At 40.5% G+C, this 24,530-nt stretch overlaps 1 protein-coding gene across 1 annotated transcript in view; it reads left to right on the top strand.

The window, feature by feature from the left end:
* GLI3 (GLI family zinc finger 3) overlaps positions 1-24,530 on the top strand; it is a 435,743-nt gene that overhangs the window by 397,671 nt on the left and 13,542 nt on the right. The window contains exons 10-11 of the mRNA XM_006902022.1: positions 19,598-19,747; positions 21,087-21,251. Coding sequence (XP_006902084.1) covers positions 19,598-19,747; positions 21,087-21,251 — 315 coding nt within the window. The remainder of the gene's footprint in view (positions 1-19,597; positions 19,748-21,086; positions 21,252-24,530) is intronic.

Raw genomic sequence — 24,530 nt, 5'->3', positions numbered from 1 at the left:
CCCACCATTCAGCCCAGATGACAGGGCAGCCTTCCTAGCAGCCTTCCAATATGAAAGAATGAAACTCCCAATTCTTCTGCCCATCGTTGTAAGGCCACATGGGCTTGCACAGGAAATCAAGGAAGAACTGTAAAACACTGCATTTATGGAGCCAAAATTTCCATTACCGCACTGGCCACATACAGATGCACTAGATCAAATCAGAACAAGATGTGATCTGACGGAGCAAGAATCCTTATAATATCAGGTTACCGCCCCCTGAACACTCCCCAAGCCTGTATAAAAGCCACAGACCTAAACATGGACAAGACCCTTCAAGGCTGAAAATCAGGTTGCACTTACCTCTCTTGTAGCTTATTATATATACGTATTACAATTATGTCAGCGATTAAAAGCATCGCCATGCTGTGTTATGAACTGTTTTTATGTTTGGGATTAGATAACCCTCCTGCTATTCCCTCGTGGATCCCTTTTATGTCCTAAGGGCAAATCCCTTCTCTTGGGTCAGGAATGTAATAAGGTAGGTTTTCCCTCTCTCTGGGATGTTGTGTCTGTCTTACTGTGTTTAAATTGATACAGAAAACTCTTCAGAGCAAAATACAGTGTTTTCTTTGTATATGAGCCAGCAATTGGCTAACCCGTGGGGAATGCTCTGTGTTGAACATTTGAAAGGTACAGGTTAGTTATGTTTAGACTGCTGATGCTCACTGAAGACTACTAGGAACATGGATTGAGAGCCTTCCCTTAGTATGGTCTTGACTGATCATTTTAAATAAATAATAATTTGGGAATGTTACCAAGTTTGTGATGTGTGGTTTGTTTGGTTTTTTATAATATTGGTTCAAGAGAAATTTTAAAAAGTAATTAGTTAGTTTGAATGTGTGTAGGAGTGATTCCAAGGCATTAGCTGCAGAGAAGGAGTTTCCTCAGGAGGGCACTGTTTTTTCCGTCACACGCGTGAAGTGTGAACACATTTTGCTCACAGCTCATCCCTCCTGGGCGTGGACCCTGAGATTAAAAAAACAGCAAATTCACCATTTGAGCTTGATATCTTTCCAGAACATCAGTAACCAGAGGTCAAGACCATTATCAACTAAAAAGAATTATTTACCCTTTTTAATACTGATAATTGGCTTTGATAGTGCATCAAAATCTACAGTCTTGAAATACTTTATAGCTATAAATAACACCATGTCTGCATATCTCTGTGTGTATATATACACTCATAACTTTATGTATTTTTCCTTTTGGGGGAGGTGAGGGTAGAGCTTTGACTATTTCTAACAAGTAGATTCTTTGTCACCTTAAATTTACCACTTTTTGTTTTCTCATTGCATCTTTGTGGAAGGTGGAAAGTTTAGTTTTAGATTCTGTTCTTATCTCTGCCGTCAACTCCTGGTGCTCTATTAGGCAAGTTTCTGGAATTCCTTGAAAATCAGGAAAATCTTTGGAAGAAAATGATGAGAAGGAATTAGCCAAATGGAGGGCTTTAGTGTGAGTAAGATTGCAATGCTTGCAGCCTGTTAACCAGAGCCCTGGGAGAAAAGGCAGAGATACAAAGCCAGAATTATCATAGTGCTGTCTGCCATGTTGCCGTGGCCCTGCACTGCTGATTGACATTATTCAAGCGGAGGAAAGATCTAGTTAAAGACTGAAGAAATCCTTCCTGACTCTTAAACAAATATTCTACTGGTGCTTGTGCTATAATTGTGGTATCTGAAAAAGGATACAATCTAGAAGTCATTGTGCATGTTATTTAGACAAAATAATAGTATTTTTTCATCTTAAATATTCAGCTGACAACACTTTGGCCAAATGCTGAGCTTCAGTTTCTGATTTGCTTTGCAAGCACATTCACTATTTTTTCTCTGTATAATGTTAACATGTATAAACTTCCAAGCACTTGCTATAGTAGTATTATGATCACACTCTTTTAATATTCTGTTTATGTGCAATGTGGAGGCCATTATAAAAGCCAAATATATGTTAAAGAAATAGGCTCTCAGGATCAAATTGAAGACTTACTGAAACTTCGCAAATGTTGCATGATTATTCAATGTATCCTGGCCAGATTTTCCTAGGAAAATACACTTCTAAAAATAAGCTTTATGGGGTCAGGCTCCAAATTTAAAACATGTATTTTCAGGAATAAATTAGTACATCTCGAAGAATTAAATTCTTAGGAAGTAAAAGGCAAAATTAAAAAGAGAAAGAGAGGTTAATGCAGAAATGATTCAAATTTGTTTCGTTTGGTTTTTGTTTTGTTTTTTAAGTCACCCTTGCCCAGGAGTGGTTCACTCTGTGAAGAATGGTGCTGAGCACGAGAAGACTCACCCTTCCAGATCTCCCCTGCAAGGCCCATACATCATTTCACACACTTTTTTTTTTTTAATTGTCATATTTAAACCTGTGTCTCTATATTAAATGTCTTGCTTATTTATTTCTCTAGTTGAAACTCTACATGACTAGTCCTACTTCCTGTTTTGTCCCTTCAAACACTTTAGTCATGGTAGGGGGCAGAATTTCCATTACATTAATGAGATTTCCACAAGTAGATTACAGAGGAAACATGCCCTTCAGTCTTATGTTACTTAACAGCATCACATTGGGAAGAAATCTTAGCATAAACTATCAACAAAAAAATAGCCAAGGGGTGAAATTCCAGGGAGATAGAATGTAACTTAATCACAAAGGCAAAGTGGTTTATTTTCTTTCTTATATCAGAACTATTACTGAATTATTTCAAGAGTAATCAATCATAAAATATAGGATTATTTGCTTTCAGCAGTCCATAGAACATGATACAAAATATTGTTTAAATACCAGAACCCTTATCCCAAAGTTACGTCAAAATTGTCAGTGTGACAAAAAGAAATTATAAAATACCTTTAATAAATAATGGGAACCAACTAAGATAATGCTGATCTATGCTATTATTAACTCCAAATCTCAATCTGCAATTGAAATATTAAAGGGGGCTCCCTTCGAGGACCCTAAAGGCATATGGGATGTTGAGGTTTATCAGATTCTTGAGAGTAAAGCAATCACAGGAAATTGCTTCCTTTCCTGTGGCTTCTGGTTCTCAAAACACAAATCTAATGCAGGCAGCAGATTGTATGTTGAGACCTGGGACCACGTTAACTTTAAATTTGGTATTTTCAATTACACATGAAATAGAGCTTTCATTCCTCTACCAAGTACTGATTGAGCTGGGTGCTACCCTAAGTGGCTTGGACTATGTCTTTGAACAAAACCTGTAGAATTCCCATCTGTGTACAACTTACAGCCTAATGACAGAAGGCAGACAGTAAATCTGCGCTCTGCAGTTCAGTGTAGAATTTTGCCTCCATGCAGGAGACCCGGGTTTGATTTCCAGCTGGTGCACCTTATGCACAGTCACCACTCACCTGTCAGTGAGAAGCCCAACCTTCCAAGATACCCCTGGGTAGGTTTGAACTACTGACCTTTTGGTTAATAGTCAAGTGTTTTATCAACCGGAGACTCCTCATGACTCTGCCAGAGTTATTTTTATAACCACATGTTTGATTGTTACCCTATTCTTGGTCCTCTGGAGCCTGGCTTCCTGAGGGCATTCTACTCCTCTAATAGTCTTACCCCAGGCTGTCTCTGTAGAGCCCACACTGCTTCCTTCCATTGCCTCCCCCATCACAAAACTCCTACCACCCAGCCTAGGGTCATTTCACACTTAGATTGTCATCTTCTCAGAGCTTCCGATCTCTTGATCATACTTATTTTGCTCACAATATATAAATAAATGTTCTCTAGTCCAGTGCCTGAGCCTGTGTTATTTGTGTGAAGCCCATGCCTTCTTGCCTTCTACTAACATAATAAAGAAAATCATCATTTGGATATGGACCAGTGAGTATCTACCCATATAATATAAGAAATGATATTTTCATATACTTGGATACACTAAAAAATGGAAATTAAGTTGTTTATAAAGAGTTCTGCATCCTGAGACAGTATATGAGTTTGATTTTAAAATGGTGATGTGAATTCCTAAAAAGTTGGAACACTCGCTAAAGCAGAAATGTCAAAGGGCTTCCTCTGCTTCCTGGTGTGACACTACCAGCCTGTAAAATCCTGGGCTTGCCGGCCTGTGACCTCTTTATGTTGTGGGTAGTTTTATAGAGATGAAAAAGGTCAGGCATTCTTCTGAGTGCTTTATGTTGTTACTACCAAGGTACTTGGGGTTTGGATGTGAGTTTTTAAACAGTATTCCTTTTTGCAACCCTCCAGCCAGTCTTGGATCAGCTCCAATGGATGTGTCTATTCAGTCTCACGTCTTCAGTGTTTTAGCACAGTAACTGTCATTTCATAAATAAGCATTGAGTTAATAGTGAATGAATGAATCCGCTCAGTGGGGATTGTGGGCAGATTTCCAAGCGGATAATTTTGCCTTCTTGCCTGCCTCTTTTTTTCCCCCCAGTAATTCTTGAGACTGCCTATTTCTCTGTCATCAACAGTCACTACTTCTCTCTTTATACACAAATGTATACTTGTGCCTTATTTCTTTTCCTTTTGAGAGGAAAAGTTCTCCCTTAGCAATGTGGTGGGCAAAAGAGTTTTGAGGGAGTTATATTTGCTGTTTCCAACTGTTCCCGCCTGAGAATACCTGTATTCCTTGGGTGGCAAAGTCATACCCTACCTGCCTGTTCCCTGGACCATTTTCTTATCCTGCTCCCTTCCCCGCTAACTGCACCCACCTACCCAGGCACAGTCTCCATTAGTCTATTATAGTCTAGTTATCTGTATACTCTTGGTCCTCCTCCCTTTTTTTAAGTGCCATCAAGTTCGAACTGACCCTCTAGTGGGTTTTTTGGTTAAATTGAATAGGAGGAAATTGCCCACCTTTCTCTCCCAGAGCAGTTGGTAAACCACCTGTCTTTAGGTTGACAGTGCAACTTTTACCCACTAGGCCACCAGAGGTTAGTAACAACTTTATTGAGATACGATTCACAAACTATACAGTTCGTCATTTAAAAAAAAATAAAGTTTTAGTGTATTTACAGAGTTGTGCAATAGTCATCACAATTAATTTAATAATATTTCTTCACCTCATAAAGAAAGTCAGTAATCATCATCTCCTAGTTTCTTGAACACATCCAAAAGCCCATTCCTAGGCAGCCATGGTTTGCATTCTGTCTGTATCAATTTTCTATGTTGGACTTTTATATTGTTGTTGTTGTTGTTGTTTTTAAGTGCCGTCAAGTCACAGGCGACTCATAGAGACCCTATGAAGGAGAGTCCTTGACGCTTGGTTGGCTTTCATCCTCTCTCCAGGTTCATAAGGTTTCCGGAGGCAAGCTATTATGGAAGTGGATGCCACTCCTCCTTCCAAGCTTGTTTTAATTGGGGAACTCCACTCTCTGTCGACATTGCGTAGCCAAGCGTTAACGCATTTGACACATCAATGTCACAGTGTTCAGCCTCACAGCAATCAAAAGTGACTGCTGTACGGCAACTTGTACACCAGGACTATAAGACCTAGAGGAATGTCTGAACAAAAACAATGAAAGACAGGCCGGAGGGCCGCGGATTAAAAGTCACCCACCTTTGGCTTGGTGGAATCGCTTTCTGTCCACTGACTTTCATATAAATGAGATTATTTAATGTCTTTTGTGACTGTAGCTTCCACATAATGTTTTCAAAAGATTGATCCATGTTATAGCATGTGATTCTTGGGGGTTTTTTATACATTAAGTGTGAATGCTGATAAGAGGAGCTGTAGCAATGGAAAGAAGTGATCTAGCTCACCTTCGTGGCATTTGGGCTGGTGGGGAGAGAGGTAATATTTTAAATTAATTTAGTTCTCTAAATCCAGCACTGTAAAATTGTCCAAATAAGGTACTTTCTCAGAGAACTTATTTTTTTGCAAATAAAAGAAAATACTTAGGTAAAATGTTGGTACTTAAAAACAGGAGTTAAATAATTGTCTGTGCAATTCATTTGGTTACTTTTATTAAAAAGTATATTGTGCTTTCATTTTAATAAGTCAATTTTTAAAATGCACAAATCAGAATATGAAAATATTTTTATAAAGAAAATACAGTGTATTGAATTCTTTTCTTTTCTTGCTGTATTTCTAACCATCAGAATACTGAAAGATACTTTGATATATTTATTAACCAGCTGGAATGAAAACAGTCATTTTGTCAAATCTAGCTGAGCTCTTCCCCACCAGATAATATAACCTTATAAATACTCCATTAGGAAGATTGATGGGTGCCACTAAAACAATTTAAATTCTTTTATTTATCTAAAATTAAAGCTCATGTTCATGTATAAGACCTCTTTGAGCTCTGATACTTCATGCTTCTGTATACCTTTTGACAAAGCCTTTTGGAATTAAATTCCATTGTGTTCCTCATACAGTCTATAGTGTGACAGAAAATTTTTCCAAAATATTACATGGAAATAATTCTCACTCGTTGTTGTTCTTGTTATATGCTGTCGAGTCACCTGCAACTCATAGTGACCCAGTGTACCGCAGCTCTGAACTCTGCTCTTGAGCCAGTTTCATTGTCCCTGACATGCATACCCCTATTACCCCAGTCACTGAATCAATCCATCTAATCAAGGGTCTTCCTCTCTTGTGCTGTCCCTCCGCCCTTAGAAGCATGTCACTCTCCAAGAACCAGTTCCTCCTGGGAACATGCCCAAAGTATGTGACATGGAGCTTCAGAATCCTTGCTTCCAAGGAGCGGCCTGGTTTCACTCTCAAGGATAGACCTGTTCTCTTAGCAATTGTCATATATTCAATACTTTTCTCCAGCTCCACAACTCAAAGGCGTCAATTCTCCTTCTCTCATCCCTCGCCATTGTCCAGCATTCTGATGCATAGCAAGTAACTGTGAAGACTATGGCCTAGATCAGGTACACCTTAGTCTTCTAGACTGACATCATTGCTCTTTAGTACTCTGGTAAGGTCCTTGGAGGCAGATTTTCCCACCCAGTGCAGTTGTCTTTTGATTTCCTGGCTGCTGGTACCCAGAGTGTTGATAGTGGAACCAAGCAAGCTGTAACTCAATCTCTTCTCCATCTATCATGATGCTGCCAATTGGCCCAGTGGTGAGAATCTTTGTTTTCTTGATCTTGAGCTTCAATCTATATTGAAGGCTGTAGTCCGTGACCTTTTGCAGCAAATGCCTCAGGTCCTCCTCAGTTTCAACAAGCAAGATTGTATCATCTGAATAACACAGGTTGTTAATGAGTCTTCTCCAGTCCTGTCACATTCCTCCCCATAGAGCCCAGCCTCTGCGTTGATCTATTTCACATATAAATTGAAACAGTATGGAGATAGAATGCATCCCTGGAGTGTCCTGATTTTGAACCAGGCAGCGTTTCCTTGCTCTATTTTGATGATTGCCTCCTGGTCCAAATATAGATTTCACAGAAACACAACCGATTGTTCTGAAATTCCCATTCTTCTCAAAGTTGGCCACAGTTTGTTGTGATACATATAGTCAAATGTCTTTGTATAGTCAATGAAACACAGATTCCTCTGGTACTTTCTGCTTTCAGCCAAGACTCATCTAATAGTAGCTATAATATCTATAGTACCATGGCCCCTTCAAAACCCAGCCTGTACATCTGGCAGTTTTCTATTGATGTGCTTTTCCAGTTATTTTTGGATAATTTTCAGCAGGATCTTGCTTGCATGTGATATTAATGATATTGTTCGATAATTTCCACACTCTGTTGGGAATGGGAATAAATATGGTTCTCTTCCAGTCAGTTGGTCTGGTGGCTGTTCTCCAGATTTCTTGGCCCAACCTGGTGTGCACGTCTAGGGCAGTGGTTTCTTTTAGACAGAATATTTTTGTGTGTGTTGCCAAATAACCTTTAATGTAATTTAAGTTTTACAAGGATCTAAACTATTTTCCCTCACTCTTCTGAGGGTAATCACAAGTTTATAGCATAAGAAGAAAAAATAAATTTAAAATTGAACCATCACAAAATTATGTATTAAGAGTTGTTGTTTGTATTGATTGTATCCTGTCTTCTGCTGAAATGGAAAATTGTCTTAGTGTATTGACTTAGCCAATCTGTAGAAATTTCAAGGTATTGAATTTTGTTACACTTGTTAACTCAAGCCTTATTTATGAACTAACCTACTAGCAAAGTTTAAAAAAAAAAGAGAGAAAATATCAAACTATTTTCTAGTTTGATACTCAAAACAGGAAATGTTTCTGTGGTGGTGTGTTGGGTTTTTTCCTTTTCTTGATAGCATCATATTATCAAAGAGAGCCACGTTAGTGCACCAAGCAACAGAGAAATACCACAAAGATATGACTTAGAAGTGTACTTAAGAGTAGGACTAGCTTCTTCAGCCAACAAGTTCCCAGTGGACCACATGAGGCTCAGGAATCTTGAAGCCATGCCATTTTGTTGGATAGTCACATATGAAATGTGTTACTTTTAAAAAACAACAACCTGTGTTTCTACTTTAAAAACTCACCAGAAGCCAAACAAACTCAGTTGCCATCATATCTTTCCACTTTTAGAGTTGTCTCTGTGTCCAGGTAGACCTGCCTCGTGAGGTTTCAATGACTGGGGAGGTTTTAGGAGTAGGTCACCAAACCTTTTCTTTCTAGAGTCCTCTGAAAGAATGTCAGCTTTCAGCCTTGTGAATAGCTGCCAAGCATGTTAACCCCAGTGTCCCAGAAGGGACACCAGCTTCTCTATTAAGGTGATAATAATGTGTACCTGTATGTTTGAGGGGCTTTGTGTGTGAGAGAGAAATCATCTTCACTCCTCTATATTAGAGATCATCTTACTTTTCCAGGTACTTTGTGCTGTGACACATTTAGCAATATATTTAGTACCACCTTTTTAAATGGTTTGGAAAAGTCTTTGCTATTTGAGAAAGAGTAGATCATGAAGAAAGATAATGTACATGCATAAGGATCTACATGAAAATTGGGGGGAGCATTGAGTCTGCAGTTTTGTATAACTTGCCTTCATTGTTTTAAGTATACTTAAGCGGAAACCTTTTCATTGATGTTACGTTAATTGACATGGAGTCGCCTATGACTCACAGTGACCCTGTGAATGACAGATCTGAACCTTGTCTTATTGTGCACCATTCTCACAATCTCTGATGCGCCGCAGCTCATTGTTCTAGTCATTGTGTCTGTCCATCTTATTGAGGCTCTTCTCTCTACTTCTGACTCTCCACCTTTCCCAATGTGATGTCTCTTGCCAAGGACTGGCCCCTCCTGAGGTTATGCCCAAAGGATGTGAGACCAAGATTCACCACGGAGCCTGCTGGTTACATTTCCTTCAAGACAGACTGATATTTTGGTAGTCCATGGGATATTCAGTATTTCTCTCCAGCACAACTCAAAGGCATAGAGTCTTCGTCTGTCATCCTTTTATACTGTCTTACTTTCAGATGTATAGCAAGTAATTGAAACCCCATGGCATGGATCAGGTGCACCTAAGTCTTTAAACGGATATTTTTCCTATTTAGCACTTTGGAGCAGTTCTAACAACACATTTTTCCAATGCAGCACATCTTTTCATGACTGTTGTTATCCTAAGTGCTGCTCCAAGTAAAAAGAAATCGTCAACAATTTCACTCTTTTCTCCATCTATCTATGGTATTGCCTAGGGGACCATTGGTGAGGACTTTTATTTTCTTGATATTGAGATGTAATCTATATTGAAAACTGTAGTCTTTGATCTTCTGCAGCAAGTGTTTCAAGTCCTTTATGCTTTCAACAAGCAAGGTTGTGTCATCTGCATAACAGGTTCTTGATATATCTTTCTCCAATTCTGATACCACATTCTTGTTCTTAGTCCAACTTCTCAAATGATTTGTTCAGCATACAGATTAAATAATTAAGAATAAGGGCTATAACTCTGACACACACCTTTCCTGATTTAAACCATACAGTGTTTCATTGTTCTCTTTGAACAGCACCTTCTTGATCTATGTTTACATGTCACATGAGCATAATTTGTGTAGTCTGACACTCCTGTTCTTCTCAATGTGGTCCATAATTTGTTATCATCCACACAGTCAAATGCTTTTCCGTAGTCAATAAAGCACAGATCTGCTTTCACCCAGAATTTCTCAGACATCAGCAGTACTGTCTCTCATTCTACAGTCTCTTCTAAATTCACCTTAAATTTCTGGCTGTTGATGTAATTTCCAATTTGTTTATAATCTTCAGCAAAGTTTTACTTGCATGTGATATTAATGATTTTGTTCAATAATGTTCACATTCTGCTTGATCACCTTTTTTGAGAATGTAATCAAATTTGGAACTCTTCCAGTCAGTTGACCATGCAGTTAGTTGTCTTCCAAATTTCTTGGCATGGACTGGTGAATACATCTAGGTTTGCATCTATTCATTGAAGTATATCGGTTAGTAGTACATCAATTCCTGCAGCCTTATTTTTTTCCAACATAATCATTGCAGCCTTAACTTCTTTGTTCATCATCATTGGCTCTTGATTATATAATATTTCCTGAAATAGTTCACTGTCACTTTTTGGTTCAGTAATGATTTGTTTCTTCCATCTTGATGTGATGCTTCCTGTATCATTCAAGGTTTTTGCCCATAGAATCCTTCAGTATTGCACCTCGAGGCTTGAGTTTGTTTTTCAATGTGAGGAATGCCAAGCATGTTCTTCTGTTTTGATTTTCTAACTCCAGCTCTTTTCCCATTTTGTTTCAGTACTTTGATTTATCTTCTCTAGCCGTCCTCTGAAATCCTCTCTTTACGTTTTATTTTACTTTTTCTTCCCACTTTTTGGTGTCTATATTTGAATGCAATTTCCAGAATATTTTCTACCATCCATTTTGTTCTTTTCTTTCTCCCCTGTCTTTGTAATGAACATTTGCTGACTTTATGGATGATAACCTTGATGGCATACTACAATTCTTCTGGTCTTTGATCATTAGTGTTTAATTCCTAAACCTGTTCTTGAGATGGTTTTTTCCCTCTTTTTTTAAATTTATTTTTTATTTTATTATTTTTTTGTGCATGTACTGTCAAATCAGATCCGATTGGTACAGGAAGAGATTGTCCCTCCTTCTCTAGCAGAGTATCTGGTAAATATGAACTGCGTACTTCTGGGATTACAGTGCAGCTTTTTGCTACGAGGCTGTCAGATCTCCCTTGTGATGGTTTTTAAATTCAGGTGGGTTAGACTCAAGGTTGCATTTTGGTTCTTGTGGACTTCTCATTTTCTTCAACGTGAGTTTGAACTTGGCACATGAATAGTTAAGAATCTGTTCCATAGTCAGCCTAAGTCTTGTTTTGATTGCTGATACTGAGCTTCTTCATCAATTTTCCCACATATATAGTCAATTTGGTTCCTTTGTAGACGATAATGTAATGTGCATGCATATTGTTATTATGTGCAATCGAGTCAACTATGACTCATAACGACCCTGTGAACTAAATCTTACGCTATCGTGAGCCAACCTCACCGTGTCAGACACACCTGATCCTATTGCCACAGTCACTGTCAGTCCTTCTCTTCTGAGGTCTTTCTCTTCTGCACTCACCCTGTACCCTTCTAAGCATGATACCCTTCTCCAAGAACTGGTTCCTCCTGGCTGCATGTCAAAAGTACATGAAACAGAGCTTCAAAATCCTTGCCTCCACAGAGCAAACTGGTTTCATCCTCTCCAAGACAGACCTATGTGCTCTCTTGGCAAGTCAGTATGCTTCTCCAGGGCTATAATGCAGAGGCATCGATTCTTCTTCTGTTACCCTTATTCGTTGTCCAGCTCTCAGATGTGTAATAAGCAGTTGAAAAGACCATGTCCTGAATCAGGCACTTGTCAACCTCTAGACTGACATCATGGCTCTTTAGCACTCTGGAGAGATTTTCATCAGCAGATTTTCCCAGTACAACTTGTGTTTTGATTTCTTGCCTTCTGGTGCCAAGAATATTGATTGTGGATCCAAACAAGATGAAATCATTAACAACCTCAGTTCTTCATTTCTTCATCTTTCATGATATTCTCACCCAGGGGTGAGGATCATTGTTTAAAATGCATGTTGAAAGCTATCGTCTTTGACTTTCTGCAGCAAACGCTTTGAGTCACCCCACCCACCATGTGTATAGTTATCTTTATGTTGTTTGGTTTGTTGTTTGGGAGGAGTTTTTTAAATATATTTGCAGTGACTGTATCGTTGATTAAGCAGAACTGTATCATTTGTTCTCCAGGCTCGTTTCTCTCACCAAGTTTGTGTATTTTGGTGTTACAGAGCTAGTTAATTTGGAGAGTGGACACGCTCACGGCACAGCAAGGTGTTTGTCTCTTGATGAACGTGTCACCCGGCCAGAGTTGAATTGGGAGACGGGTTTGCTACAAACTCTTGCATGTGGGATACACTTCCCAATCGTGAGAACTCCTGTGATTTCTGGGTATCAAGTGGTGGAGAATCTGTCTGAACAGGATGAAAGGAAGCAGGAGTTAGCATCCAAGGTGTACACAATGCCTGGATAGCACCTTATGTGGAGAGCTGTGAGTGCCCAGGGTGAGTTCCCCCATGTGCATAGATTTCATCTGCAGGGTGAGGATCAGGCCAAGGAAAACTGCCTCAGCTCAGCTCGTAGTGAAATAAAGCATAAGAGAGGTCTCAGTTTAGCTCCGTGAAGTCCATTATGGACCTCCATTTTGCCGCTAATGAAAGAAAAGCTTCATTTTCCCCATTTTCCTTTCTGCCTTTTCTTCCGGCAGCACTCAAGCCTCTTTGGCTGACATTAAGTACTGGCCTTCCAAAAGGAGCCCCTTTTAAAAGAAATGAGCACTTTCCCCTTCCTTCTATGTGAAGCCGAGTAGCATGGCTTGTCCCACCTTCTCGAGGCTCCCAGGACCCCAGTGAGAGTGGGAGCACTGGAAACATTGACTCTGGGATCTCATTTTGCTACAGACTTAATCACAATTGTCAAATAAGAACTCCGTAGCTTTGTGTAGACCTCCAAGATACTTGGTTTCTTTTTATCAGCTCTCTGGTTCCTTAGGAAGCTCAGTGGGTGGACTCAAACCTCCTGGAAAGACTGCTGGGTCCCAGGATCCCTATCTATCCAAACAAGGAAACATTGGATGGCTGTGCTGGGAGCATTGGCATGCGATGCTGTAATTTACACCATCTATCTCTTTCTTGTGCTTGGGCCTCTGGCAAATTGCATGTCTCTGTGTTGAAGTAGCTTGGAATTTAATCATGCATTATTTTCCCTCCAATTAAATTATTTATGTATTTGATTAACATTTTTACTGCTAGAACGTCAAATTTTTACTGAAACCACAAATAAACGCACACCCATTGAATTTCAAACCCACTTAACATGGTATTCAGCCACTAAGTATTAGGAGTTCATTGTGCGTCGTTCTTGTTCGCTGTCCTAGGTTTTGATGAGGAAAAAAAAATCTGCTCTCTTAACCCAGACCTAGAAAATGATGCTGGAAGTAAAGTTTGTCTTGCCTGGCTCCCTTTCAGGCCCTCATTTGATCCAGGGGTACGATTCTTTTTTTTTTTTTCCCTAAATCCTTTCCTACTGCCTATTATTCCCCATGGCACCTGCTTCTAATTTTACTTGCTCTGGCTTGAGAGGTATTCTGACAGAAAGCTCAGGGCCAGTAAACTGCAGCCTATAGGCCAAATCTGGCCCGCCCCTGGGTTTTGTATAGCCCTCAAGCTAAGACTGATTTTTTTACTATTTCAAATAGTTGAAAAGATAATACATCTTTCATATTTTTAAATAATAGTATATTGCTACCTATGAAAACTACATCAAATTAAAATGGCAGCATCTCCACATTTTTTATGGTTAATTGTTTTATTTTGTGCTCAATATTTAGTTTGTAAACACAAGCAAGACACAGTCAAATTGCAGAATCTCATTTAAAAGAAATAGAACTGTGGTTTCAGTCCAAGTTTGAACTCCAAAGATTACAAAAACATAGGAAGAGAGGCTTGGAAAACCTTGTGATTTCCCCCTTATCCAGCCTTACCCCCTTCTCCCACACTTTTCTCCCTTCCCTTAAACTCCCATATATGTTTTATATGTTATCCTTCTGTTTTTACAATAATGGCTTTCTGCAGTGTTTGTCCTTAGAAGATTGAGTGAGTTCATTCCGTATAATGCTCTTCAGTCTCTCCCAAGTTCTGTAGTATTTTTCAAAATCATTGCTCCTGAGTGCTATGTAGTATTTCATCGTGTAAGTGTAGTAGAATTTCTCAATTTGATGGGTGGAGAGAGGGAGTAAAGGAAATGGGAAAGATCTGGTGGGAACCTGAAAAGATGAGGTAATAGTGAGCATAGTCTAATGGTGATCAATTTTATAAAATACAGTGTATGGGAATGATTGTATGAAACATGATGTCAGCAAAGGAAAGTGTAAAACCACACTGTGAACATGAGTGAAACACGATACATATATGCATACCAGTAAAAATACTTAGGTGGGGGGGAAGATACTTGGGTTCACTCACATGGGGCTGAAAAAAGATTCCCTGGATGCTGGTGTTTCTGAAGGTGAAGGTGCTTTAGCTGCCAACCAAGTTCCCCCCTCTTCTCCCTACAAAGAGGTCATGCCCCATGTGTAGGATCTGCCCTCGGTGCCGCCACTTAACTAGCAGGCATTGTTTCAGAGGCAGAAGGAGACAAAATGGCAAGGTATAAACAAAAATTTATTATTGTATTTCTAGGGATTCATCTTAACAACTCATTGCCAATACTTCCTGCTCTACTAAGCAGCAGATCCCCCAACCCAAGGATAGGACATTCCCTAACCTCCCCATTGTAAGTTCTTAAAACCCATCCAGTTTTAAATCCTACTTTCATGTTTAGTTCAAAACCCGTTTTTCTCTGCATTCTCCTTGAATGTGGTTCCTGCTGTAAATTTGAGTGGGGACCATGGGAAAGGTCAGATGTCTCTGGTTTTACCACCATCTATTGGAGCATCCCCCTATTGGCTACCCACCTTCTCCAGCTCCAGATGGCCCTCAGTATCGTGTGTGTGTGTGTGTGTGTGTGTGTGAGTGTGAGTGTGTGTGTGTGAGTGTGAGTGTTTTCTACCCACAGGCACAACCTATGCACCTGATGCTGGACACCAGACCACACATGCTGTGTTGTAAGAGTGTTTCTAACGTGGCTATTAACCCAAAAGTATGGAGGTTTGAGCCCACCCATAGGTGTTTCTGGAGAAGGGCCTGGCTTTCAGAAAAACACAGCACTGAAAACCAAAAGCAGCCCCATTCTGCACAGACACACATGGGGTCATGAATCAGAATTCATTTTGTGGCAACCACTTGGTTTTGAGTTTTGTTTGCTTTTTTTTATGGGAGTTTTGGCAAGCTAACCCTCACTCAGCCGTTTCATTGGTATCCCCTGGATCATATAATGGGAAATTTAGGCCTCTCTCTTTAAGAAGTGAGAGTGAAGGTACAACCTGGGTCTCGTTTCCATCCTGTCACTACTGATGCTTACCAGTGTGTTCAGGGCCCTAGTTTGGTCCTCTTCCCCCCCCCCCAGCTAATCTGTCTGCAGTAGCATGCCTCTAGCCCCTCCATCCCCTCTAGCTGTTTGCACCTGCGCACACCTGGGGGCACTCCACTCTTCCTACTTCAGGCCTCCTCCCCCCCATTCATTGCATCTCGTTTACACTGACCCTCATTCCCTGACACTCATATTGATTTAGGACCCCCACTATAGGTTTTTATAAAACCCTGCTATTTCCCTTCACAGCATTTATCACAACTATAATTGTATAGCAATTTACTTAATTCCCAGTTTCCCCCACCCGCAGTGGGCTGTAATTTCCTTAAGGCTGTAATCATGTCTGTCTGATTCCCCGGCTTGGGACTGCCATCAAGCAGCACTTCACTCCTGCTTGTAAATTCGAGAGCGCAATGCTGCCACCACAGTATCGTCCTTTTATTCAACTAGCAAGCTAGGGTTTCTGTTGGGACACCTGTCATCCTTTAGAATTCTGGATGGTACATTATTTTAATCAAACAGCTAGTGTTGAATTCCTATTCCATGAGTTACTAAGTATAATAAAGTTGAATTAAGATAAGCAAAAGCATAAAGTCGTGTTTCTGTTGCCTCTTATTGTATGATCAGTCACATTAGTGAAAATTTTGGAAACATTCATGGAGTGCACCCGGAACAGTTAGTTACTGAGAATGTGAGACTAGGAAGACATTGCTCCTGGTCTCGCAGAGCTCAATAGAAACAGAAATTCCCATTTCCCAGTTTAAACTTCTGTTTGCTCCTTACTCCCCTTCTTCTCTTTGCCCTTGTGACTATGAGTAGTTCTCTTTGGCTTCTGTGTTGTTTTCAGGACTTCTGAAAGTCTTTGGTTGTTTTCTTGTGTGCTGGGACACACTGCTGACTCTATTTTCTGTTCTTCATGCTTTCTGGAATCTGCTTGAGGAAGAGAATGAGTAATGATTTGTTTTCTCAGCTCTCATCCAGTTTTAGAATCCAGAAACACTGAGGGGGAAAAAAGCTTGTTTTCCCGTAAAGCAGTGGGCCACCTAGTGGAGTAATTGGGAACTGCAGATCGTAATACCGTCTGTAACACCATCCGTTGCTACCCAGACCCCATGGGGCTGAAACATAGCTTTCTTTTGTTGCACGTATTTTGTAATGACTTACTTCTATGGATGTTTGAGAAAGCCCTTGCATAAGACTTAAATTACTACCTGCCAAAAAGGCAAAAGTCCTCACCACTGGACAGATAAGCGACATCATGATGTTGTTGTTGTTGTTATTGTTGTTATGTGCCGTCGAGTTGCCTGCGACTCATAGCGACCCTATGTACAACAGCCCTAAACTCCGCTCTGTCCTGTGCCAGTCGCACTGTCTCTGACACTCCCATCCCAATTATCCCAGTCACTGAATCAATCCACCTCATAGAGGGCCTTCCTCTCCTGCGCTGTCCCTCCACCCTCCCAAGCATGATGTCCCTCTCTAAGGACCGGTCTCTCCTCACAACATGTCCAAAGTATGTTAGACGGAGCCTCAGAATCCTTGCCTCCAAAGGGCCACCCGGTTTAACCCTTTCCAGGACAAATCTGTTTGTTTTCCTAGCAGTCCATGGTATTCTCAATACTCTCGTCCAGCACCACAGCTCAAAGGCATCAATTCTCCTTCTGTCCTCCTTGGTCATTGTTCAACTCTCTGATGCATGACAGGTGATTGCGAAGACCATGGCCTGTATCAGACACACCTTAGTCTCCAAAGAGACACCATTGCTCTTCAGCACTTTGGAGAGGTCCCTAACAGCAGACATCATGATAGATGGAGAAAAGATTGAAATTGTCACCTATTTCATAATCAGTACCCTCAGTACCAGCAGATAGGAGATCCAGAGACATATAGAATTGGCAAGGCTTCTGTCAGGGACGTCTCCAAACTACTGAAGAGCAGTGATATAATTTTAAGGACTAAAGTGCACTTGATGCAGGCCATGGTCTTTCTGATCACTTGTATGCATCTGAGAGCTGGACAATGAAGGATAACAAAAGAAAAAGTGATGTCTTTGAATTGTGATGTCAGAAAAGAATACTGAATATACCATGGAGTGGCAAAAGAACAAACAGATATAGCTTTGGAAAAGTGCAACCAAAATGCTCGTTGGGACAAGGATGGTGAAGCTTAATCTTACATACTTTGGGCATGTTGCTAGGAGAGGCTACCCCTTAGAAAGGAACGTTATGTTTAGAAAAGTAGGGGGTCAACGAAAGAGAGGAAAACCCTCAACAAGATAGATCTACCAGTGACTACAGCATCAGGTTCACGTGTGTGTCAGAGATGATGAGGAGATGGCATAGGATAAGACAGTGTTCGGATCTGTCATTCATGGGATTGCTTGAAGTTGGCTGCTAACGAGAAATTGCCTGGCATTAGGAAGTCCTGGTTGTCTAATGGTAAGGAGTGACCTGAAAACTCAAAGCACATTGAGTCCACCAGCTACTCCAAGGGAGAAAGATGAACAGTCTCTTCCCCTATGGTCTACAGCCTTTGAAACCCATTGGAGAATCTGCTATGAGTTGCATCCATCTTGACAACACATAACAAGATGTTGTCCTTGAGGGAGCTCCGATGCTCTGGTGGTACAGACCAAAGGAAATTGCACTGCTTACCCAAAGGCGGCTCCTCTGGCATTGCGAATCCTTTAGCCACGGAGAAAGATGGGAAATCTCCTGTGCAGTTTCCAGCCTAAGAAAACCTGCTGGAAACTATGAGTCGATTCCAACTCAGCGGCAGTGGGAGTGGGGAGTAGGGGAGGTGGGAAGTTACCATTGACTTTGACCCATGGCAACTCCCAAGTGCCAGAGTGGGAAAGCATCGGAATAGGTTTTCAGTGGCAGACATTTTCAGAAATAGCTCACCAGAAATCTTTGTTCCAAGATAAACAACCCTGATTCTTAAACTTTAAAGATAATCAAGTATGGGGTGAACAGAGAATAAAAACCAACAGGATCAACTTGGGGCATGCATTTCCTCACTAGCCACTTAAATAATACACCCTGTTTGAAAACTTGGCCTTAATTTTGATCATAAGCAAAGGAACATCCCTTCCTCTAGTACTGCTATATGTTTCTCATGTCTCCTAACTTTAGGATCCTTAGGATATTCACATAAATTTGGGAACGACATAAAAATTATTCTAAAAACTCAAATTGAGAAAAAGTTGAGGGAAATTAATCTTTATTTATAAATGGAATCTTAGAGTCAGAGAGCACTTTCAGCACCAGTTAATTTATCCTTGTTTTATGCAGGAGGAAATCTAGACTGCTATGAGACTTAAGTTACGTAAGAAGATCACACAGCACTATTTATTCCATGTCATCTTCTTTTTTTTCCCTGTGGTTTTCATTCAGGAAAGAATGTCACTAATCTGAGAAAGTTTTGTTGCAATAAGTGCCTCAGCTGATCTTTCTTGATTCATATTATCAAAAAGTGTGCGTGTGTGTGTGTGTGTGTGTGTGTGTGTGTGTGTGTGGGTGTGCCTGCTCCCTAGGTAGAGTGTGCACTTCATTGCTGACTGAGTGTCCAGAGACCTTTAGATGTGAGGAGTGCTTCTGTAGGCTCTTGAAGGGAACACTGCTTGTTGAATGGAGGGCCAGAGAGAACAGCAGTGGCTTGCTGTGGTTCCCAGCTAGCTAGAAGCAAAACTCTGAGTGTTGAATTCTTGATCTTCAGATATTCAATACGCACAATCTGTGGTGACCCCCAAGCACAAAGGAAAGCAATACTTACTGGGCACCAGGCTGTGGATCGGACCACTGTGATCCATAACACTTTCAATGGCTGATTCTTAGAAGAAATTTACCAGACCCTTAATCTGGTCCATGGCAGTCTAAAAACAGCTGAGACTGGTTCATTCTAGAATCACGTAACTCTCCCACTGACAGATGGATGCTGGCTGCAAATGTAGTGCAGGAGTCCAAGTCTCTCACAAAATCACCAATGTTCTCTACTACCACTTTAGGAAGTATATTGTAGTTTTTAGGGTTTGAGATTCCACCGCCACATTATCTTGCCTTTGAAAATGAATGATGTCTTTCTGCTCTGTTTTCCCAAACCCTAGCATATTAATAATGACCACATCCACGGAGAGAAGAAGGAGTTTGTGTGCCGGTGGCTGGATTGCTCCAGGGAGCAGAAGCCTTTCAAAGCCCAGTATATGCTGGTAGTTCACATGAGAAGACACACGGGGGAGAAGCCTCACAAGTGCACTGTAAGTACAGAGCGGGATCAGGGAACAGATTGAGGTTGTCACTGGGTGTGGGTGCACGTCAGAGTTGACCCTCTGGGTCCGTCAGCCTTTCTTAATTTTTCCGTGGTGAGGGCTGTAATACAGAGCCTTTGTGGTGAGTGGGAAGAGGACTGAAGAAGTGGAATTTTGCCTGGCAAGAAATACCTGGTGTTTGAGAAAATGTAGGTGACAAGACCTAAAGACTGGTAGACCCTCTGGAGAACACTGATTAGGAAACTCTCAGAATTTTTGGAATTAATCTGTTATCTGTGCTGTCTTCCCTAGTAGCCTTCTGCTACCTATGGCTCTTAAACACTTGAAATACATCTAATACCACTCATTTGTTAAACTCATTTCTTAACGTTTAATTTCATTTCATTTAATTACAGTTTAGATTTAATAGCCCCCCGAGAAACACAGAGATTCTCAGTTTGAAGTGAGTCATGAGACTCACTCTGGTAGATCTGAGCAACTTCATATAACCCACACCACCAGCATTCCCTTGGGCTATTAATTGTTGAGTTCCATCAAGTTAGAACAGACCCATAGTTGACTCTCCAGTGGGTTTTCGGAGGCTGTTAATCGCATGGGAGATTACCCATCCTCCTGTGGAGAAGCTGGTGAATTCAAACCATATGCCTTCAGGATTCCAGTGACGTTTCTTACCAGGTAGCAGGCCACCAGAGCTTGGGCCTAATGGGTTTTAGAAGTAGACAGCAGGAACGCAGTAGCTGGGACTCATTCCCTGGCCTTGGAAATGAGGTCATGGCACCCAAGAACCTGAGAAGGTTAGAAAATACTTCCCTAGTTAAACACTTCTTTGTTGACTTTTTAAAACGTAATTGCTGATTGTTTTAGCATTTTCTCCATGGTGTAGTGCATATAGACTGGGCTGCCCATAAGGTTATGCCTTCCTCCACTGAAGTGTCTCTGGATGTGCACTGAGTGTGGTTCTGGCCCTGGTACTTTACATCTTGAAGGATCTTTTTAAGTGTGATCAAATTCCGTGTCTTTGTGTGGATGCAAAAGCCATATTCATGAACTCTGTGCTGAATCTGAAATCAGTGGGAATGAAACCCATTATCAACATTAAACAATCTATTTTATGAGACAAACAAAAACATAGCTTCAAGACTTATCAGTGCTGAAAGTGCTTAATTTTGAACTGCACTGAGCCACAACTGAATTTCATTAAGGGTAAGTTTAGTGGACTTTTGTTAGTTGGTTTTGTAAAACTGCTGGCTCTCGAAACCTCAGTTTTCAGGAGCTGTTAAGCATAACGTATTGTGTGGTGTAATCCTGATTTACCTCCTGTTCTCAGTTTGAAGGTTGCACAAAGGCCTACTCACGACTAGAAAACTTGAAAACCCACTTGAGATCTCACACTGGAGAGAAACCATATGTCTGTGAGCATGAAGGTTGCAACAAGGCCTTCTCAAACGCCTCTGATCGCGCCAAGCATCAAAACAGAACACATTCTAACGAGGTAAGGCCTCTGCCATTTGAGAGGGTTTGGATGAGAACAGAGGACCCGGGAGGGCAATACAAACAGGGAGTCGGGGTCACATTCAGCTTTATTTTTTCTTGGCCATTTCCTTCATAAGTCATGGTGTTTTAGGGATAAAAGTGAAATGAGGCTGATCTGGATAGTAAGGGGAATATAGAACCCTGGTGGAGTTGGTGTCACCTTGGGGGAATCTGCCACCTACTGGTTGAACAGTAAGAGTGCTTCATTTAGCATTCGGTCTTGTTGCTGGGCCTTGAGTAACAGGACTCCATGCAAACCATGACCCCTTAAACATGAAGAATGATGGACTCAGAAGCATCATGTTGACAGCTGACAGCTCACTGCTGAGACAAACATTCGTATTAGCTTTTACCAGGTGGTATCTTCAAATATACTTTCTCAAAAAAGACTGTGTGGGACAGTCACCTTGGCTAAATATGATTCCCAGGCATCCTAAATTCCAAATGCTCTTGGAAGATAGTCTTAGAGTTTTTGTCAGTTATTTAAAATAGTATCTTAAGTCAAGGTTATGGATGGTACCTGTCCCATTTCCGGTTCTTTTATGTCATCCAAGGAAGTAAAAGAATGAAAGTTCAAATTCCATTTCCTGATATTTCGGTGTCAATCTCCTTGCAGGAACTTGAACTTCTCCTTGAAGGTTTTGCTCAAATTTTGACACCTCTGTGAAACCTCTGGAGCTAATCAAGAAACACTAAAAAAGGCATCCCACCTTTTGGGTAGAAACAGAGTAACTAGCAATTTCTTAACATGAAGTTCTAGTTTTTCCCTATTAAATGTGTGATGAGTGTGCTTAACTATGTTAGAAAAGGAAAGTTTTATGCACACAAGTCCTTGGAGCACTTATCATTTAACTGTATGAGGTGCAGGCAAAGACCATTCGTGGTCGTCTAGGAGACAGGAGGAAAAGAGCATCTCATAAAGATAAAGAAAAATGACCCTTACGTTCACTGGCTTTAAAGTGACAAAGGTGGTCTTCAGTTTGTTTCCTTGCAACTAAACTGATAGAAGAAAACCACTTCTAACTGGATTAAGTACTCCCTCTAAAAACATGTACGTACATACTCTTGGGGAAAAGACAAAACGGAATAAGGAAATTATAATTAATATCCCAGAATTGATCAGCTCTTTGAGAGACATTTTTGGGAAATGTCCTATTTCCATTGTTTATGTCTGATTCCATCTAACATACTTTGGACATGCTGTAAAGAGGGAGAGGTCCTCGGAGAGGGACATCATGCTTGATAGGGTGGAGGGACAGCGCAGAAGGGGAAGGCCCTCTATGAGGTGGATTGATTCAGTGACTGGGGTAATTGGGATGGGTGTATCGGAGACGCTGTGATTGGCACAGGACAGAGCAGAGTTTAGGGCTGTTGTACATAAGGTCGCTAAGCGTCGTAAGCAACTCAACAGCACATAACAACATGTCTGATTCTCTTATCATTTGATAGTTGCACTTCCTGTTTTTAGTATCCTTTTGCTTTCAGTTTTTACACCTCAAAATCATACCCTTCTTTCAATCCCTCCCTAAGTTACTTCCTCCAAGTAAAATGTCATTTAAGTGCTTTCTTTGTACTGTGCATCATGGTAAGCATTTTAAGATCATTATCATATTTATCATTTACCATAACCCCTGGGACTTAATGTGCTACTTAAGTTAGAGGCATAGATTCAGTTCTTCAAATTATTGTCATATAATTTAAAGTTTACAAAGTATATTAATTTTTCATGCAACCATATTTGGTTCCATACCTTTAATTGCAATGTCTACAATGTCATATCATCCCCCTATTGTATATTGTCTTCATCCACTTTTCCCTCTGACCAAAATATCCATACTTAGTATTGCATATAGGGAGCTCTGGTGGCTTAATAGTAAGTGATTGCACTCCTAATGCAGAAAAATGAGGTTTGAATCCACCAGTTGCTTCAAAGGAGAAAGATGAATAATCTGTGCCATTTACTGCCTCTGAAAATCCACTGAAGGGTCAGTTGAGAGTTGATTCTGACTCAGTTATGCATAACAAAAAGAGCAATATTGTCTATTAACTTAACTCCCGTCTTCCTTCCATCCCATAACTGGTAACTATCCAAGATTGGTTCCGTGTTTCAACTTTTCTTTAATTTGTTGTAACAGTGCTCTTGTACACTATTTATTCTGTTATGACTGGCTTATTTCACTCAGCAGAGTCACCTCCAGGCTTCCATGTTATGCGGTGTTTCTCAGAATCATTGTAATTCTTTACAGTTGCATAATTAATGCCATTATGCAGACACAAAATTATGAAAACTATAGCCTTTCATGATCGTTTCCAATGTAAAAAATAATTCCTCTCTGTCCCCATGCTTTTACATAGTATCTATTATTCAGATCATAGGTCATTATATTGATCTCTCACTTTGTTTCCCATGTTTATACTTCTTGAGAAATGCTAGCATTAAATGCTAGCATATGAATCTTTGTGGTCACAGAGTCTTGCATGTACTGGATGCCATTAAAAGTTTATTGAAAAAATTATTTTAATAAATTCCACGAGTCAGTTGAAATGCTTTCACAAAGTACCTTTCAATACATTGAGGTAAAGAGATATTCACAATGCCTAAAGTGGAATACACTGCTGTAGTTAGCTCCAGCTCATGACTGTCAGTGTACAACAGGGTGAAACGTTGCCCAGCATGGTTTCATCCTCATCATCCTTGCTTGAGTCCATTGTTGCAGCCACTGTATATTTTGAGGCTTATCTCATGCTGTGTTGGACAGTATTCTGTGATGATCCATTGTCTTGGCCTGATTTTCAGAAGTAGGTGCCTAGTCTTAATCTGGAAGCTCCATTGTTTACCAGGAGTGACTCTGCCAGCAGTTGATGCTTGTGGTGTAGCTTCCAGTACCACACCATGCATAACAATGACTGCTGTGAACTGAATGGTGGGTGGTGGAAAGCTGACTATCCAGACCAAGAAAGGGAATGACTCAATACTCACCTGAAAATATTTACTTTAGTCTAAAATCAGATTTCGTTTCAATTACAGAGAACAAAATTTTAAGGGCCTGTGTCATTGAATTAAAGTGTTTTCTTATAAAGCATACTTTTCCCATTCTTGTGAAATTTTGTAGGTTGTTGTTGTTGTTATGTGCCGTCGAGTTGTTTCCTACTCATAGCGACCCTATGCACAACAGCCCTAAACCCTGCTCTATCCTGCGCCAACCGCACCACCTCTGACACACCCATCCCGATTACC

Source organism: Elephantulus edwardii, unplaced genomic scaffold (assembly GCF_000299155.1).
Source record: "Elephantulus edwardii isolate Elephantulus edwardi_28Jun2011 unplaced genomic scaffold, EleEdw1.0 scaffold00358, whole genome shotgun sequence".
NCBI classification, from domain to species: domain Eukaryota; kingdom Metazoa; phylum Chordata; class Mammalia; order Macroscelidea; family Macroscelididae; genus Elephantulus; species Elephantulus edwardii.
Note: the sequence above shows the minus strand (reverse complement) of the source record. Positions and strands in the feature narration are given on the sequence as shown.